The sequence below is a fragment of the Phocoena phocoena genome, chromosome 5 (assembly GCF_963924675.1).
Source record: "Phocoena phocoena chromosome 5, mPhoPho1.1, whole genome shotgun sequence".
Taxonomy (NCBI): domain Eukaryota; kingdom Metazoa; phylum Chordata; class Mammalia; order Artiodactyla; family Phocoenidae; genus Phocoena; species Phocoena phocoena.
The window spans coordinates 138,189,876-138,207,621 of NC_089223.1; the positions used below are offsets into that span (position 1 = coordinate 138,189,876).

At 42.5% G+C, this 17,746-nt stretch overlaps 1 protein-coding gene across 1 annotated transcript in view; it reads left to right on the forward strand.

The window, feature by feature from the left end:
- Positions 1-1,273: 1,273 nt before the first annotated feature.
- POLN (DNA polymerase nu) overlaps positions 1,274-17,746 on the forward strand; it is a 159,419-nt gene continuing 142,946 nt past the window's right edge. Inside the window, exons 1-3 of the mRNA XM_065877293.1 lie at positions 1,274-1,406; positions 13,534-13,613; positions 15,532-16,035. Of these exons, the coding sequence (XP_065733365.1) occupies positions 1,274-1,406; positions 13,534-13,613; positions 15,532-16,035 (717 nt within the window). The remainder of the gene's footprint in view (positions 1,407-13,533; positions 13,614-15,531; positions 16,036-17,746) is intronic.

Consider the following 17,746-nt stretch of genomic DNA (forward strand, 5'->3'; position numbering starts at 1 on the left):
TCTGCAGGACAGATCTCAGCAGTGCTTTGACTTCAGTCTGACTTACATATAATGAATGTCTTTCAAAATGAAATTTCAAAATTCCATGGAAGTGGTTGCTGAGATGATGTATAACACTATTTTAATCAATTTCTTAGGAGTGAAAATACCTAAGTGTTGGATTCTGTTGGTTGGGATACAAGTGTAGTATCTGGACAATTAGAAATTATTTTAAGAGTTGAGGTAAAATAATTTGAAGTAGCTTATTTATCAGTTATTGCATCAAATGATTCTTGAGTGCCTAGTTTATATGTGACCTCTGTTACATACTAAGTAAGCTTTATGGAGAAAAGATTTAGACACTACTTTCAAGAAATATTACTGCTCCAAAAATGTATTACCTGCTTGTAATGTGGAATGCCTGTCTAAAAACTTCACATTTTAGGGGATGTTTATGGAGTTTTTTAGCTATAACCATCAGAAAATGGGTATGCTCAGATGACATATGGGCCTTGACAATTTTGAATTTGCTAATTATTGTATTTGTACATTTTTCAAATTTTGTATTTGTTAAGTAGATCTTAATATGCTTGAAAAATTTGTAGCAATAAGTTTTGCCTAAGATTTTGTTATTAACTCCTCACAGGTGACCTTTGTTTGTTCCTGTTTTTCCCTCTGCCCTGCCTTGGAATTGAGAATTTACTTGAAATTTTTCTCCTCTCCAGTAATGTGGGAAAATGTCACCTGGTTTTCTGGTTCATGAAATAGCAAATTCTGTTTAGATTAGTGCCACATACATTAGATGTGTTACCAGCTACTCGATGATTTGTACTGTCCCTTCTAGACCTTCACCTGCTCAGCCCAGGGGACCAGTACAGCCCAGCAGTGCAAGTGAAAGGATGTTAGGTTATGTGTCTGTCATAATAACCCAAGTCAGTTAAAAATAATTTTTATGTTACTAGATCTGGATGTTTGAAGATTATAATAGCCATTTGTTTCAAACCTCAGGAAGTAGGAAATATTTGAGTAGTTTGCTTGCTTCAAGATTGGAGATATGTTCTTTACTTTGTTGTCTATTTACCATAATACCCAGTTGAGCCTCTAAATGTTTCACTTTTTTCTTACTATCTTATCTGTATTATGGGGACAATCAATACCTATTTCTTGTAGTGGTGAATACAGTAATTTTTATGAATGTCTATGTAAAAATTTTTACATGACTTGTTTCTTATTTTGAAGTCTCAAAATTAATATATGGGTATTATGTTTATCTTATGTTTAGGATTTTATGAAAATGGAAGGTTACGAGGCATTTTTAGGCTTTGACCTCTGTAAGATACCACTCTCCAGTGTTGCTCAGAAGATTATGTCTGCTATGCATTCAGGTGATTTAGTGGAGTCTAAGAATTGGACAGAGAGTGAAAAGAGTGAGTAATTTTTATGAACCTTCATACTTTTTGTTACCTTGAGTCTTAATTATTCTTAAGACTAAGTTTTGAAAATCATTGACCTTAAAAATGAAAGAGTTATTTTACCAGCAAAAGTGGGTTTACTCGAGAATAGCAGAGAATTGCAATTTGGGACAAGCATGCTATACAAAGGCCAAAGGCAAGTCTAACAAAGGAGAGGAACATTATTTTATAGAGAAAAAGGTGGATGTTGGCAGGGGTTGTTTTGAATCAAAGTCCATTGGAGAAAAGTGAGAGTTCAAAGTGCTGGTAGTTTCCGGCTGAGTCGCTGGGGAAGTGGATTTCTTGTAGGAGATGCCCTGTACGTCTTTTCCTGTGGGGACCTGTAATTGATGATTCTTTCCTGTTGATTCTTCCTCCTGCTGACTTTGAGTGGTACTGCATGAGAGCTCCCCCTTCTGGCCTGCCAGCTCCATTTTAGTGAGCCTTCTCCTTATTAATTTTCACAAAACGAAATGTAGCAGAGTTTTTCTATAGAACTTTTTATTGTGTAGGGAAGTTCCTGCCTACAAGCAGTCCAGCTTCCCCTTGTTTTACTCTCATTCAGTGATGACTGAGCTTCTGCTCACTAAATTTTATATTCTCTTAGCCCTTACTGCTTTGAAAATGTGACACTCTCTTCGTTGTTTCAGGCATTTCTGCCAAACGTTCCCTTAGAATCTGGTTCAGCTGTTTAAGTAACTTCACAAGAGATGGGCTCTTTCATAGTGCCCATTTCTAAACCCTTAGCTCTCAGGTCATTGAACCTGTATTTGCTTATTTGTGGTGGACAAGAGAAGTGTTCTTGACAGTATGTGTATTATACCGCCGTAGAATTGTATAAACTGTTACATGACAGATCAGTGGATCTGTGTACATATGTTTATGACATATGATATAATAGTAAAAGCAGTGACATAATGCTCACAAGTGTGACTGAAATGGTTGGAATACCAGGTGTGTTTTTTTTGTTTTTTTTTTTTTACTAGCAAAGCAGTTTTTATTTTAAATTGTAAGTCTGGACCAATAATATGTTTTTCTCTTCTACAGAGTAGGTTATAAGTGAGTGAGATATAATTAATTATATTGAGATGAAATAATTGAGAAGTATTAACACATAGTGCAAAAGCTGTTATAAATGCAGTTTGTCGATTAAGATACAGTAACGCTTAACGTTTCAGTCTATTCATATTCAGGCATCTGTTGCCATTGTTATGGAAGTCAATAATGAAGAGTAAGAATTTTGGGGTATGGACTACATACCTAGCAATTGATAGTGTTTTAGGGGGAATGTTGGTGCTGGGGGAAGTAGTAAAGAAAGTTAACATCAAACAACAAAGAGCCGGGCCTTCCCTAGTGGCACAGGGGTGAAGAATCCGCCTGCCAATACAGGGGACATGGGTTCGATCCCTGGTCTGGGAAGATCCCACATGCCGCAGAGCAACTAAGCCCATGTTCCACAACTGCTGAGTACACGTGCCACAACTGCTGAAGCCCACGTGCCTAGAGCTTGTGCTTTGCAACAAGAGAAGCCACTGCAATGAGAAGCCTGCGCACCGCAACGAAGAGTAGCCCCTGCTCGCCACAACTAGAGAAAGCCCGCGTGCAGCAACGAAGACCCAACACAGCCAAAAATAAGTAAATAAATTAATTAATTAAAAAAAAATCAAAGAGCCTTCTCCTTTATTCTGTATACTTGCTTTCCAAAATAAAAGAGCAGTGTGCACTTGACAGAGTTCAAAATATACTTACCTTCAAAAACTGATAAAATAGGGGCTTCCCTGGTGGCGCAGCGGTTGAGAGTCCGCCTGCCGATGCAGGGGACACGGGTTCGCGCCCCGGTCCGGGAAGATCCCACATGCCGCGGAGCGGCTGGGCCCGTGAGCCATGGACGCTGAGCCTGCGCGTCCGGAGCCTGTGCTCCGCAAAGGGAGAGGCCACAACGGTGAGAGGCCCACGTACCGCAAAAAAAAAACTGATAAAATGCCTCTTGAAGCAGTAATGTGAGTCTCTGTTGAGAAAAATTAATGGCAGTCAGCCCCTGTCATGAGCTGTCTTGTCATGCTCTTAAAATACCCTGTTAAAATCCTAGTTTTCATAAATTTATTGAGAAGATAAGGTATTTTCTGTCAAGTGTTCTTGGATTTGGAAAAAGAGTGGAATTTTCACAAAGATTATATTTGTTCCTGTGTCACACTCTTACTGTGAACTTAGTTAAAACAACACACATTTGTTACCTCATAGTTGCTGTGGGTCAGGAGCCTGGGCACAGCTTAGCTGGGTCCTCTGCAGGGCTGCAGTGCAGGTGCCAGTCAGGGCTGGGGTCTCATCTGAGGCTCGAAATGGGAAGCATTTGCTTGTAAGCTCACACGGTTGTGGGCAGAGTTCAGCCCCTTGTAGGCTCTTGGACTGAGGGTCTCGGTTCTTGGTGATGGTTGGCTAGAAGCCACCCTCAGTTCGTTTCCACGTGATTCTCTCCATAAGCAGCTTTACATTATTGCAGCCTTTTCAAAGCCGGCAAGAGAGTGTCCCTGGCAAGACTGACATTACATTCCTATGTAAGGTAATCACATTGTCACCGTTGCTGTATTCTTTTGGTTAGAAGTAAGTCCCACCCACACTCAAGGGGTTACACAAGGGCATGAATCCTAGAAGGCAGGGGGTGTGGGACCACCTTAGAGTGTCTGCCACACAGTCCCACCAGTTTTATTCTTATTTCATATAAATCTGAGTTAAAGTTGGATTGCTCATGGGTTGTTGGTGAATGAATGATGCTGAACCTGAATTGATTCCCGGACTCCTGTCACACGCTGAGCTGTTAACGTCACATCCTTCTCTCTTAGAAATAAAACCGTAAATCAGCATTTCGTTTCTAAAAGCCCGTTTCATACCAGATAAATAGCGAAATTGAACTCAGAAATCAATGGAAACAAACGACAAATATTTGCTTTTACAAAAATGTATTAAGTAAAACCAAACAATGTTATATGTCATTTTGGGATCTAATTTTCTGATCTGCTAGACTGACGGAGGTATACACACCCAGTAAGAATTGGACAGTGTGTATCTTCTTGCAGCAAGGTTGGTCTTTATTTAAAAACCCTTTGCTGTGAAAAAAAGATGCAAAAACTTAAAATACAGCTTAATGAATTAATGATTAAGAGGACATCATGTAACTACCTCGTGCATTGCCAGTATCTCAAAATTTCCTTCTCAATACTCTTCCTGCTCAAAGGTAACCGTTATGCGGACTTTTATGGCAGCCACTTCCCACTTCAAATCATATGAGGGAGTTTTACATCGCTCCAAAGGCCTTTCTGGCAGAGATTACTTGTCCGCCACACCGGAGTCCATCCATCCTCCTCGGAGGCATGCCAGCAGATGACGTGGCTCAGTGTCCTTACAGCCAGGTGTGGCCAAGTGGCAGGTTCCTGTCAGCAGGGTGTGCTGTTGCCAGGGCAGTCCCGAAGACACCTGACTTGCTTCCCAGCTGGCCTTTTTCCTTCCATCCAGTTGGAATCTGGGACGACTCCTTTCCAACCTGCAAATGATAACAGTGTCCTAGAGGACTGTGGACCAACGTGCTGGAGGGACCCCGGGTCCAGAGTGACTTCATGAAACAGCTGCTCCACCAGCTGAGACCACTCACCTCAGAACAAGAGAGAAATAAACTTCTGTGGTTTAAACCATTGTATGGGTGGGTCTTTTGTGACTGTGGCTTAGCTTTTTACCTTAACTCTTACACCTTTAAACTAGATTCAGAATTGGGTTCGTCTGACTTGAATTTACATTGTCTTTTTTTTTGCGGTACGCGGGCCTCTCCCTGTTGTGGCCTCTCCCGTTGCGGAGCACAGGCTCCGGACGCGCAGGCTCTGCGGCCATGGCTCACGGGCCCAGCCGCTCCGCGGCATGTGGGATCTTCCCGGACCGGGGCACGAACCCGTGACCCCTGCATCGGCAGGCGGACTCTCAACCACTGCGCCACCAGGGAAGCCCTACATTTTCATTTTAGTGTTTAGTAATGCCACTGAAAGTCTTCGGGAAATACTGGGGGAGGAAGATTTTTCAGGGTGATTTCAAGGTTGTCAGCTGGCCTGGTGCTATGTATAACATGCATTTGATTAAACACGTGTTTATTAGACTACATCTCTGTATTTTGCCTAAGTACCTATAGAAATCAAATAACGTTTTCTAGTACACATTTATCCAAAATTGTTTTTAACTTAATAGAGCTTAGGGGTGAACATGTTTTTTTTCTAGTAAAATAATAGTTTTATAGACATTACATATTTTTCTTTAAAGGGCCATTTTATTTTATTTATTTACTTTTTGGCTGCGTTGGGTCTTCGTTGCTGCACGTGGACTTTCTCTGGTTGTGGCGAGCAGGGGCTTCTCGTTGTGGAGCATGGGCTCTAGACACACGGGCTTCAGTAGTTGTGGCATGTGGGCTCAGTAGTTGTGGCCCGTGGGCTCTAGAGTGCAGGCTCAGTAGTTGTGGTGCACGGGCTTAGGTGCTCCATGGAATGTGGGATCTTCCCAGACCAGGGCTCGAACCCGTGTCCCCTGCATTGGCAGGCGGATTCTTAACCACTGCGCCACCAGGGAAGCCCAGACATTACAAATTAATTCAGGTGTGAGGCTCCTCAAGGTAAATATTTGTCAAAATCCAATTCATTAATGTGAAGTGTGTCTAGTCCCACCATCTAGTGGAAATCTTTGCAATTTCAAGGACAGATAACATAAAGCTAAATGACAAAATAGATTTATTTTGATTATATTCATTCTGTTTAATGTGGATAAACATTTTTATTTCTATCAAATAAACATAAAATCCTTCTGTCCAGTCACTTAGCAAACCCTGCCAGGTGTTGGATTCCAATTCCCACCGCTCTAATTCAAGCCTTCGTTCCTTCTCACTTGAAAATTTGCAGAAGTTTCCTAATTGCTGTTTGCCATCAATTTATTGCCACTTTGCTCCTGCCTTTGCACTGTCGCTGGGATTAGCTCAGCTCTTGTCCTTGCTCTCTGCAGAATTTATCTGTAGAAACATCCCCATGTGTTCCTACAGTGCAGCCTGGCCCTTGCCTGCCCTTTAAGTCTTTATGTCCCATCACTTTTCCTTCTCTTTATGCCCCATTCAGATTTCTTTTAATTAATTAATTTTACAGCAGGTCCTTTTTGGTTATCTATTTTAAATACAGCAGTGTGTACATGTCAATCCCAAACTCCCAATCTATCTCTCCCCCCACCACCCTTCCCCCCTGGTACCCAAGGCAATCTACAGACTCAATGCAATCCCTGTCAAATTACCAATGGCATTTTTCACAGAACTAGATCAAAAAATCTTAAAATTTGTATGGAGACACAAAAGAGTCTGAATAGCCAAAGCAAGCTTGAGAAAGAAAAACTCAGCTGGAGGAATCAGGCTCCCTGACTTCAGACTATGCTACAGAGCTACAGTCATCAAAACAGTATGGTACTGGCACAAAAACAGAAATATAGATCAAAGGAACAGGATAGAAGGCCCAGAAATAAACCCATGTGCCTGTGGTCAATTAATCTATGACAGAGGAGGCAAGACTATACAATGGAGGAAAGATAGTCTCTTCAATAGATGGACAGCTACATGTAAAAGGATGAAACTAGAATATTCTTTAACACCATACACAAAAATAACCTCAAAGTGGATTAAAGACGTAAATGTAAGACTAGATACTATAAAACTTAGAGGAAAACATAGGCAGGGCACTCTTTGACATAAACTATGAAAATATCTTTTCTGATCCTTCTCCCAGAGTAATGGAAATAAAAACAAAAATAAACAAATGGGACCTAATTAAACTCAGGAGCTTTTGCACAGCAAAGGAAGCCACAAACAAAACAAAAAGACAACCCACAGAATGGGAGAAAATGTTTGCAAATGATGCGACCGACAAGGGATTATTTCCCATTCAGATTTGACTTCCAAACACGCGTCGTTTCCTGACTTCATCCTCTGCTTACCTTTTCTTTCTTTCCTTCATACACGACTCTGAGTGGTGAAGTCATCGCATTTTACAAATTTCTGCTCAAATGATACTTCATTACCAGAATGCCTTATTGGAAGTAAACTGCATTTGATTCATTTGCAACTCAGATTAGAGAATTTCCTGTGATGTAATTTTGGGTTATTTGCATAATGCTTTAACTCTTGGTATGATTTGAGCTTTTTGAAGGCAGGCAAAGGTGGTCTCATCTTTGATGCTGCCACAGGTGGGTTGATCTGTGAATTCAGCTTTTACCGATTTGTAAGAGCTTTCTACAGACATGTAAAACATATATGAAGGACTTTACTATTTCATTATTTGTTGTATTTTCCTCAACATTTTGGGGGGTCTTTTTTTGTTTGTACTACTTCAGAAAAAGTTGTTTTTTTTTTTTAAACAGAAAAACAAAGTCCATAATCCCACATTAAAAAAAAATTTGGGGTGGGGGACTTCTCTGGTGGCGCAGTGGTTAAGAATCTGCCTGCCAATTCAGGGGACATGGGTTCAAGCCCTGGTCCGGGAAGATCCCACACGCCGCGGAGCAACTAAATCCGTGTGCTGCAACTACTGAGCCTGCGCTCTAGAGCCCGCGAGCCACAACTACTGAGCCCATGTGCCACAACTACTGAAGCCTGCATGCCTGGAGCCTGTGCTCCACAACAAGAGAAGCCACCACAGTGAGAAGCCCGTGCACTGCAACAAAGAGTAGCCCCCACTCGCTGCAACTAGAGAAAGCCCACACGCAGCAATGGAGACCCAAAGCAGCCAAAAATAAATAAATTTATTAAAAAATTTTTTTTTTCTTTTTTACATGTTCACACACACACACACACACACACACACACAGTGAAAGGGTTTATATGTACATTGTTTTCTTAGTTCAAGGCTTTTTCTTTGTTGAAACATCTCCCCTTGTTGCCTCCCCGTGTTAACAACTTAGCGTATGCCTTTTATGTTTTTGTTTTCATGATAGTGATTATAGCTTGTGTGTGTGTGGCTATGTTGTGCCACCCAGACCTCCGCCTCCTTGGATGGGATTGGCTGAGGGCTTTGTTGCAACTGTATCACATTTGAGCTTCCACTCCCTCAGTCCTTCTGCTCCCCAAGAGCGTCCCCAAGTAAACGTTTGCAGGAAAAGCTCAGTCTGGTCCCCAGGGAACTTGATCTATGCAGTGGGTGCCAGTAGTGGTCTGAGAAAGCAGACATGGCATTTTGGAATTTGGTCACCCTTAGGTGGGCTGGCACTGATGACTTCATCACAAGTTGTAGGTGAAATACGGATGGCAGCGGTGCAGTTAAAGCTTTTACTAGGGGTGGCTGGTCTGGCATACCAGTGCAAGCAGCTGTGCAAGCTGCTGGGCAGTACTATGTATTTGAAAAGAATAGGGCAATGGAAGAGAATGGCATTGGTGGCTGTGGCTGGGTCCTTTGGAAAAAGACAAAGGCCAAGCGTGGTTAATTAGCAATTAAAGGGTAAATGTGATAGCCAGAGGGCTCACCTGCTAGCCTGTGAAGAGACCACCTGCAGTCACAGCCCCCCCCCCCCCCAACCCCAGCCTAGTATGGCTGGTAGAGCTCCAGAGGAGGTTGGATGCTCAGCCCTGGCGGGTGTTCTACCTCAAGGTCAGGGCCTTGACCAGGAAGAGGGACCTGACCCTGAGATGCAGGATGGGGACGTCTCGATTGGTGCATTCAAGTTTGAATCCCAGGTACCTCTGGGACCTGCAGAAGTAGCTACTCCTCTCTGTTAAAGGCCAGCCCCCTTCTCTCTACCCGCCTCTCTACCCTTAAGTCCCCCAGCTTAAAGACAGTGCAAGAGGGTTCTATCTTGAGAAATAACACATCCTCCCTCAGGAAATGCCTCCTCCTCTTTTGGCCATTAAGTCACTACATAACCTGGCCAAGAGGTACCAGGGCCTGTTAAGGGAGTGGATGAGACGGGCTGGTCAGGGAACAGAAACCCTATAGTCATTGGAACAGGGAAAGTTTAAAGCATTATTAACTAGTAATGGGATTAGCTGACAAGAAGTAAAGAAAACTGAGGATTACAATAATAGCAGACGCAGGGAGCATCTACCTGCGGCAGTGTCGAAGGAAGGAACAAAACTAGAATGACCTGGCCAGGTGACGTCCACCAGCCTCTGTCATCTATTGTCCCTGTATGGGCAACTTGGGCTCTTTAATGGAGTGACCATGGGGCTGGGGCGGAGGCCACGCGTGTGCCCAACAGCATGGCGCTCCCACTCACCAGGGCCGATCTCGCCGTTGCCTCTGTTGAATTTCCAATGACACACTGAACTCTGGGTCCCCAATAGTACTGAACTTTGAGAACAGTCACTTGGGGGCTAGTTGGCAATACTGGACCCCTTGTGCCCCCAAAGGTGCCATTATTCGTCTCGACTCGAATCCACACGTATTCCAGGCACGGGTTTGCCTTTCCCATATGCAGGGCCTCAGTGAGCTCCATAATACAAGGCTCACAGAGCCTTTGACCCACTGACACAGAATCCTGCATAGCATCGCCCTGGATATAGGGACCCACTTTACAGCAAAGGAGCTGCAGTGGGCACCTGATCGTGGGACCCACAGGTTCCGTCACAGCCACACACCCAGAAATGCCAGCCCAACAGAGTGGTAGAGTGGTAGAGCAGGCTGGGCTCAGGTGACCTCCAGGCTGCAGTATACACTGTACATCAGTGACCATTGCAGGATGCAGTGGCCCCAGTATAGATAATTAAGGGCTCTGGGAGCCAAAAGGTGGCAGTGGGAGTGGCCCTGCTACCATCACTCCCAATGCCCCTCCCAATCAATTTGTGTTTCTCTCTCCAGATACCTCTGGGTTCTGCGGGTTTAGTCTTGACTCCCCAGGGGAAACCCACCAGGGACAAAGGCAAAGTACTGTTCGATTTCAAGCTATAGCTGCTGCACAGTCATTTCAAGTTCTGTACTCCAGTAGACTGGCAGGCAAGTGAGCTACTCTCCATCCTGCTAGGGGTGACCTCCTGCTCACCAGAGGTCAGGGCTGCCGTTACATAATGGGGCAGGAAAGCATCTACGTGGCACCCAAGTGATGTGCTTGGCCACCTCTTGGTCCTCTGACCAAATTTGCTGGTAAATGCAGTGGCCGTGGCCTGAGAAGGGCATGGTGACCAGGGACTTACACCCCTCAGGGATGAGGGTTTGGGTCACGATCAGGCAAGCTGCCTAGACCAGCAGAGGTGCCAAGCCAGGGTGAGGGGAACCTCAGAATGGGTAGGAGAGGGAGGTGAATAGCATTTGCAGCTTTGAGACCAGCTGCAGGACAAGGACAGGCAGTTCACCCCATTAACCTTCCTTTTAAGTTCCCTCAGGAAGAGGCCCAGCAGAGTCCCGAAGGAGCTGCTCCCAGCACATATCTGAGCTGTGCAGTGTAGTGAACACTGTGGGTGCCCCGAGCCCCCCACTCATCACCCCAGCTGCTGCTCACCACACAGCCCCTCCCGATGGTTGCCTCAGCTGCAAGGGCACACCATTTTCCCAGGAGCAACCAGGTAATGACTGGTGGGTGCTGGGGAGTAAAGGCTCAGCTCCCTTGACCCTGTGGGGGACAACTATACAGGACCATGCCAGGTCCAGAGCAGGCCTTTGTAGCGGCCGCATCTTGGACCAGTCCTCCCTCCTTCACTCCCCTACAGACGTTGATCCTGAGAGCGCTACCCCAAAACCTTTCTGAATGCAAGCCTTCATCTCAGGGTCAGCCTCCCAGGGACCAGACCTGTGCCAGTGTATGGGTATAACATACTCATGTACATGAATGGGGAGATTTGGTCATTGTTTTAAAAAATGGGATCATATTTTCACAGATCTCTGCATCTTCAAGTCCGCTAATACAGCTCATTCTTTTCAATGGCTCTGTGCTTCATGGTGTGGATGTTACATAATTTATCCATCGACTGCCCTCATGATTGGTATCTCCTTTGTTTTCAGTCCTTTGCCGTAAAGCAATACTATCATAAATGTTTTGCTTTAAACCTATTTACTGTTGCACATATTTCTGTGAAACAGATAGCCAGGAGTGAGGTGGTTTGGTTAGATGATTTATATATTTATATCTCTTTGTTTTTATTGAGGTTACAACACACACACACACAGAGCACAACTATCCTAAGATTATAGTTCAAAATTTCACAAACTGAACACCCATATAACCTTCACCCAGATCAAGAAACGGAACATTGGTAGCATCTCAGAGGCCCCTCTTTCCTCCCTTTGGGTTCGTTCTTTTCTTCCCAACTCCTGAGAGTGATGTGCGTATTTTTAACTTTAAATAAGTGTCGACACTGTGCTTTCCAAAAAGGTCCTAACCATTCGCATTTTTACCAGCAGTGAGTGAGACTACCTCTTCTTCTCCATCTCCAATTATATTTGATTTGTGTTTCCCTGACTGCTAGTGAGTTTGGGTATTACATCATGTTTGTTTGCTTTTTGGATTTGCTATTTTGCGTGTTGCCTCTCCCTGTCTTTTGCTCACTTTTCCATTGAATTGTTTCTTTTTTGGTCAGTGTAACTTGTATAATAAAAATATTAACCCTTTGTCTTTTTTGTCCCAAACAGTTTTCCCAATGTATTATTTTCTTTCAGAAGTGGTGCTAGTTATACTATCCCTATTCATTAATCTATCCTTCTCTACTGCATTAAAATACCATCTTCGTTGTATATTAAATTCTCATAAGTCCTGGGGTCAGTTTCTGGATTGTCTACTCTGTTTTAGAGATCTTTTTGTCTATTCCTATTCAAATACCTTGTGGATTTGATTACAGTGCCTTTATAGTATGTTCTGATAATCTGGCAAAGCAAGTCTTCTTTTATTTTTTTAAAAAAACGTACCTTTCTGGGTCCTGCCTGGTGGTCCAGTGGCTAAGACTCCACATTCCCAATGCAGGGGTCACAGGTTCGATCCCTGGTCAGGGAACTAAGATCCCGCATGCTGCATGGTGCAGCCAAAAGAAACCCTTACCTTTCTTCTCTATTTTCAGACATTTAATATTTCATATGTACTTTGAAATTATTATTTTTTTCAATTAAAAGAACTCTGTAGGGTCTCTGATGAGAATTACATTAATTAAAATATATATATATATATATATATTTATTTATTTATTTGGCTGTGCCGGGTCTTAGTTGTGGCACACGGGATCTTCATTGCTGCGTGCAGGATCTTTTAGTTGTGGTATGCGGGGTCTTTAGTTGAGACACGCGAACCCTTAGTTGCGGCATGTGGGATTTAGTTCCCTGACCAGGGATCGAACCCAGGCCCCCTGCATTGGGAGCATGGAGTCTTAGCCACTGGACCACCAGGCAAGTCCCTGCATTAAATTTATATTTAGGAGAATTAAATATTTTGTTCATATCTCAGTGCTATGTATTCGCGTTTGTATAGATCATGCTTTATGCCATTTTATAAGATTTTAAGTTTCCATCATTGAGTGCCTTGTGCTTTTCTTGTTAAATTAATCCTGAGTATAACTTTCCTCTATCGTCAGTGAAAGATTTCCCCCATTTGCATTTCATCGTTGTTATCGTTGCTATTAGAGAGAACGTACATCCCAGAGGTTACGAGCCGAAACTTGAGTCATGTTGCCTGGGGTTGAACCCAGGTTCCATCACTTCCTGTCCAGCCCAAACTTATTAAAATTAAAACAAAAGCTAAATGAGAAGTTTGTATTAATGATATTTTACTGAAGTTGTAATTGTTCCATTACAATATTATTCAGTCTAAGAATTTCTTCACCTTTAATACTTACAAGCTTTCTGTAAAATGGTGAACTTGGGTTTTCAGAATCAAGTATTCAAATGCAAATACCAAGTAATACTTTTTAATAAACTGCATGATTACATAGATCTGTCTCCAGTTAATTTGAAGATACTTTGCATAAATGTTTATTACAATGGTAGTATGCATTTTGGTTGTAAATTTTACTACATTGTTTTAATTAAGTAAATAATGAGTAAATGATTGTAGAGGCTATTTTCAATGTTTAGCTAATTATATGATTTTAATTTCTTTATTCCCTCATGCTTCCTTTCTGTGTCTTGTAAAGTTGCAGAAGTGGTGGACAAATCCAGTGTTAGGTATTCAGTACTACCTGAAGATGGGAAGAATCAGTCACTGGAGAAAAAGGTGAAACCTTGCAAGTATGACTAATTCTAAACAGATAACTTTCATTCATTCGATAAATACTTATCAAGTGTCTACTATATGCTAGGCACTGTGGATGCAACGGTTAAAAAAACAAAAGGAGTTCTTCTCCAGGAGCTGTAGTTTAACTTGTATGAGGGGACTAGGAAGACGGAGAAGCACGATATTTCTCTATGACGTGGTGAATTAGTGTCACTGTAGGAGACAGGGCCAAGTGCTTTGGGGACGATAGGGGAGATGGCTAACCCAGTTTTTGTGCTGTTTCGTTCCGCTTTTTCTGGGAGGTGGGGAGGGGAATCTGGGACGTTTGTCTGAAGTATGAACACTCTGACTTGAGGTCTAAAGGATGACTAAGAAATGGTCAGTCTAAAGATCCTCACCTTTAGAGAGTGGGGGAAGGACTTTGGGAAGAGTTTTTAGGTTAGGGGAAGAGAGCTTGGAACTTCGGGGTAGTGGAAATAAAGAGAAATTCAGAAGGAAAAGGGTATAAAATTTGCAATGGGCGAGTTACGTGGTTTGGGCTTGGCAGAGAGATGAGAAGAGGTCATGTTATTACCCAAGACCTTCTATAGGAAGCAGTGGTGGAGGTGGCATAATAGTTAAGAGAGTGGGCTCTGGAGCAAACTACCTGTGTCCAAATCCAAATCTAACTTAGTCTGATGTAAGCTCCCTTAATAAATCCCTGGATTGATGGGATGGTTATTTGCCCCTGAAGTGGAAGGAGCGGCATCTTTGACAGAAAAGGGACTGTGCAGCCCTTTGAAAGTGAATGGAAATTCTCTCTCCCAAAGGTGTTCAAACTGTGCTCCTTCGATCCCTAAGGCAGAGGTCTTCAAATCGTTTTGCTCCCTTTCTCACAAAAGACTTTTGAAAAGCCATGTATCTCCTGACATATTTTTAAGTTGACGTTTAAAATATTTATCACAAGTTTAAAAAGTTTCATAGGACATGATTTCTGGTGGATTAATAATATTGACATTTAAAAAACTTATATCACAGTTTAAAATCTGTCCACTAATATCTAAATACTATACTCTGATAACTTGATATCTACCATCATTCCTTTAAAAAATACATGAGCAGGATATTCTTCAACAATCTGAATTTTTATATTTTCCTTTTCCTTCTTGACTCCTTTTCTTGTATACCTCTCCACAGAATTTTTATTTTGATATAATTTTATGTTTGGAAGTCTTTTCTTAAAAAGCATATAATATTTCTCTGCAATAAAAATGACTATAAGTTTAAATTTTCTGTGATCATGTGACTGTGTTAAAACATTTTCTTTCAAAATTATTTTTAAAGTATTATTGGTATACGTTTGTTCAGAATAGCATAAATATATCATAAAATCTGAAAAATAAACATAAAAAATGAAATTTTATTGTAAATGAATCCTACAATGAAACGGAGAGATACTTTTCCCCCTCGGTCTGTGAATTGATTAATGAATATTGCACATTGCTAGGTCGGAACAGGAAGAGGATTGGGCCGAACTGTGTTTTCAAAGAAACTTTAGTAGGTAGATTAACATAGTATCGACTAGTTGTGGTGATTTAATTTTCTCTATGAATGGCCTTTGGTTGGAAGTTGTCAGTGCACACGCCCCTCCGCGTGTAACATCTCCTGTTACACGCATGGTGCCAGCGCAGGGCTGTGGTGCGAGACTGTCTAAACTAACCCCTGCCTACTCCAGCCCAGGATGCAGATATGCACTCCTACCTGCTTGAGAAAAACCACTGCTCTGGAAGACACTCCGCAGTTCATTAGAAAGTTGGGTCATAGTTAATGCGAAGCTGTGTTCCCACTTTACCTTAGATGAGTTTTATCAGATTTTACTTTGGTTTAGACCTGTCTTATGAATCCATATTCTAGTGAAATATTTTCCATTTTTCTATAGAATCTTAATTCTCTTACGAGCCAGACGTCAAGAGTTTCCATCAAGTTCTCTTCTCAGTCCTCCAGTATCAGACTCACAGATCAAGTGTCTACTGACCAAAACCAGAAGAATATCAGCTCATTGGCTTCTTCCAGGTGTTTAATTCCACAGTGTGACCAAGAGGCTTCAGTTCTACAGAAAATGGAACATAAGAGAAAACACGTACCAAAGGAAAGCATAAATAATGAAAACAATGAAGAAAGCATGAGTCTGAAAAGAAAACGTATCACACGTAATAATTCATCAGAGAAAACAAGTAAACTTACGGCATTGGAAGAAGATGCTGATGAGGTTGAAACCCACCTAAATTCTAGGAACTCAAAAGCATTCACAAACAATTTTTGTGATATTAGGTATTTGGATGCTTTGGAGAAAAGCCAGCTGATTGAAATGCTCAAACAGGCAGTAGCTCTGGTGGTAACTCTGATATATAAGGATGGCTCAACTCAGCTGAGAGCAGACCAGGTTAGTAAACGGTGTTGGTTTTTGTTTGTTTGTTCTGTTTTGTTGGCACCATGAAAGAAACCCATTTTCTTAGTGACTGATGTTGATAGGAGAGCAAGAAGTAAGATTTTAAGCCTTCTCCTTTCCCCCAGGGGTGAGTGACTGACACTGCATAGTTCTCATGAGGCTGTTAAGAAACTGCTGAATGTTCCCATTTTATATTCCACCAGCAAAGTGTGAGTTTCCAAATTCTCCACCTCCTTGTCAATACTTGTTGTCTTTTTTATTTTAGCCATTCTGCTGTGTGTGAAGTGGTATTTCACTGTGGTTTTAAATTGTATTTCCCTAATAACTGGTGACATCAAGCATCTCCTCATATGCTTACTGGCCATTTGTGTATCTTCTTTGGTGAAACGTCTTGAAATTCAAGTCTTTTGCTCATTTTTAAATTGGGTTATTTGTGTTTCATTTTGGATCTGTAAGGGTTCTTTATATATTTTAATACCAGTCTCGTCAGATATATGATTTGCAGTTCTCCAAGTCTGTGGCTTGTTTTTATCAATTTCCTGATGGTGTCTTTTGAAACACAGAACTTTTTAATTTGATGAACTCCAGTTTACCAAGTACTTTTTTATTGCTTCTGCTTTTGTTGTTAAATTTAAGAATGCTTTGGGACTTCCCTGGTGGTCCAGTGGCTAAGACTCCGCACTCCCAATGCAGGGGGCCCGGGTTTGATCCCTGGTCAGGGAACTAGATCCCACATACTGCAACTAAGAGTTCGCATCCTGCAACTAAAGATCCTGCATGCCGCAACGAAGATCCCACACGCCTCAAGGAAGATCCTGCATGCTGCAACTAAGACCTGGCACGGCCAAATAAATAAATAAATATTGCTTTTAAAAAAAGAATGCTTTGCCTATACCAGGTCATGAAGATTTACTGTATTTTCTTCTAACAACTTATAGTCTGAGCGCTCACATTTAAACCTGTGACCCGGGACTTCCTTGGTGGTCCAGTGGTAAAGAATCTGCCGTACAATGCAGGGGACGTGGGTTCGATCCCTGGTCAGGGAACTAAGATTCCACTTGCTGCGGGGCAACTAAGCCCGCGCACCACAACTACTGAGCTCGTGTGCCTCAACTAGAGCCCACGTGCCGCAAACTACAGAGCCCATGCGCTCTGGAGCCCGTGCGCCACAACTACAGAGCCCACGTGCCCCGGAGCCTGTGCGCCACAACTAGAGAAGAAAAAAAAAAAACGCACACGCCACAACTAGAGAGAAGCCTGTGCGCCGCAACAAAAGATCCTGTATGCCTCAACAAAGATCCCGCGTGCTGCAACTAGACTAACTATGGCATACCCCACCGTCCGGGTTTCCATTTCTAGAAAACTGCTCCCATCAGTAAACCTCTCAACCTCAGGGCTGTCAAGAGGCTCATCTAGAAGATCAGGCCTGCTGGAGTAAGTTTGCTCTCTGGTCTCTATACACTGATGCACAAAGTCTCCATTCTTGGCCGCTGGAAGCAGAGTTGCTGGGTTCAGGGTTTGGCACACCTTTAAGGGAATGTCGGGGGTTCCATTAGGAGGGCCTGATATCTTGTTAACCTTCCTCCAGTCAACTAATGATGTCCTTTGACTTCTAGCACAGACTGTACCTGATGAGGGGTTAACACATCTAAGTGTTGTCCTGGGGTGAGCTGGGAAGCCTCATTAACCAATAGAGCCGTGGCTG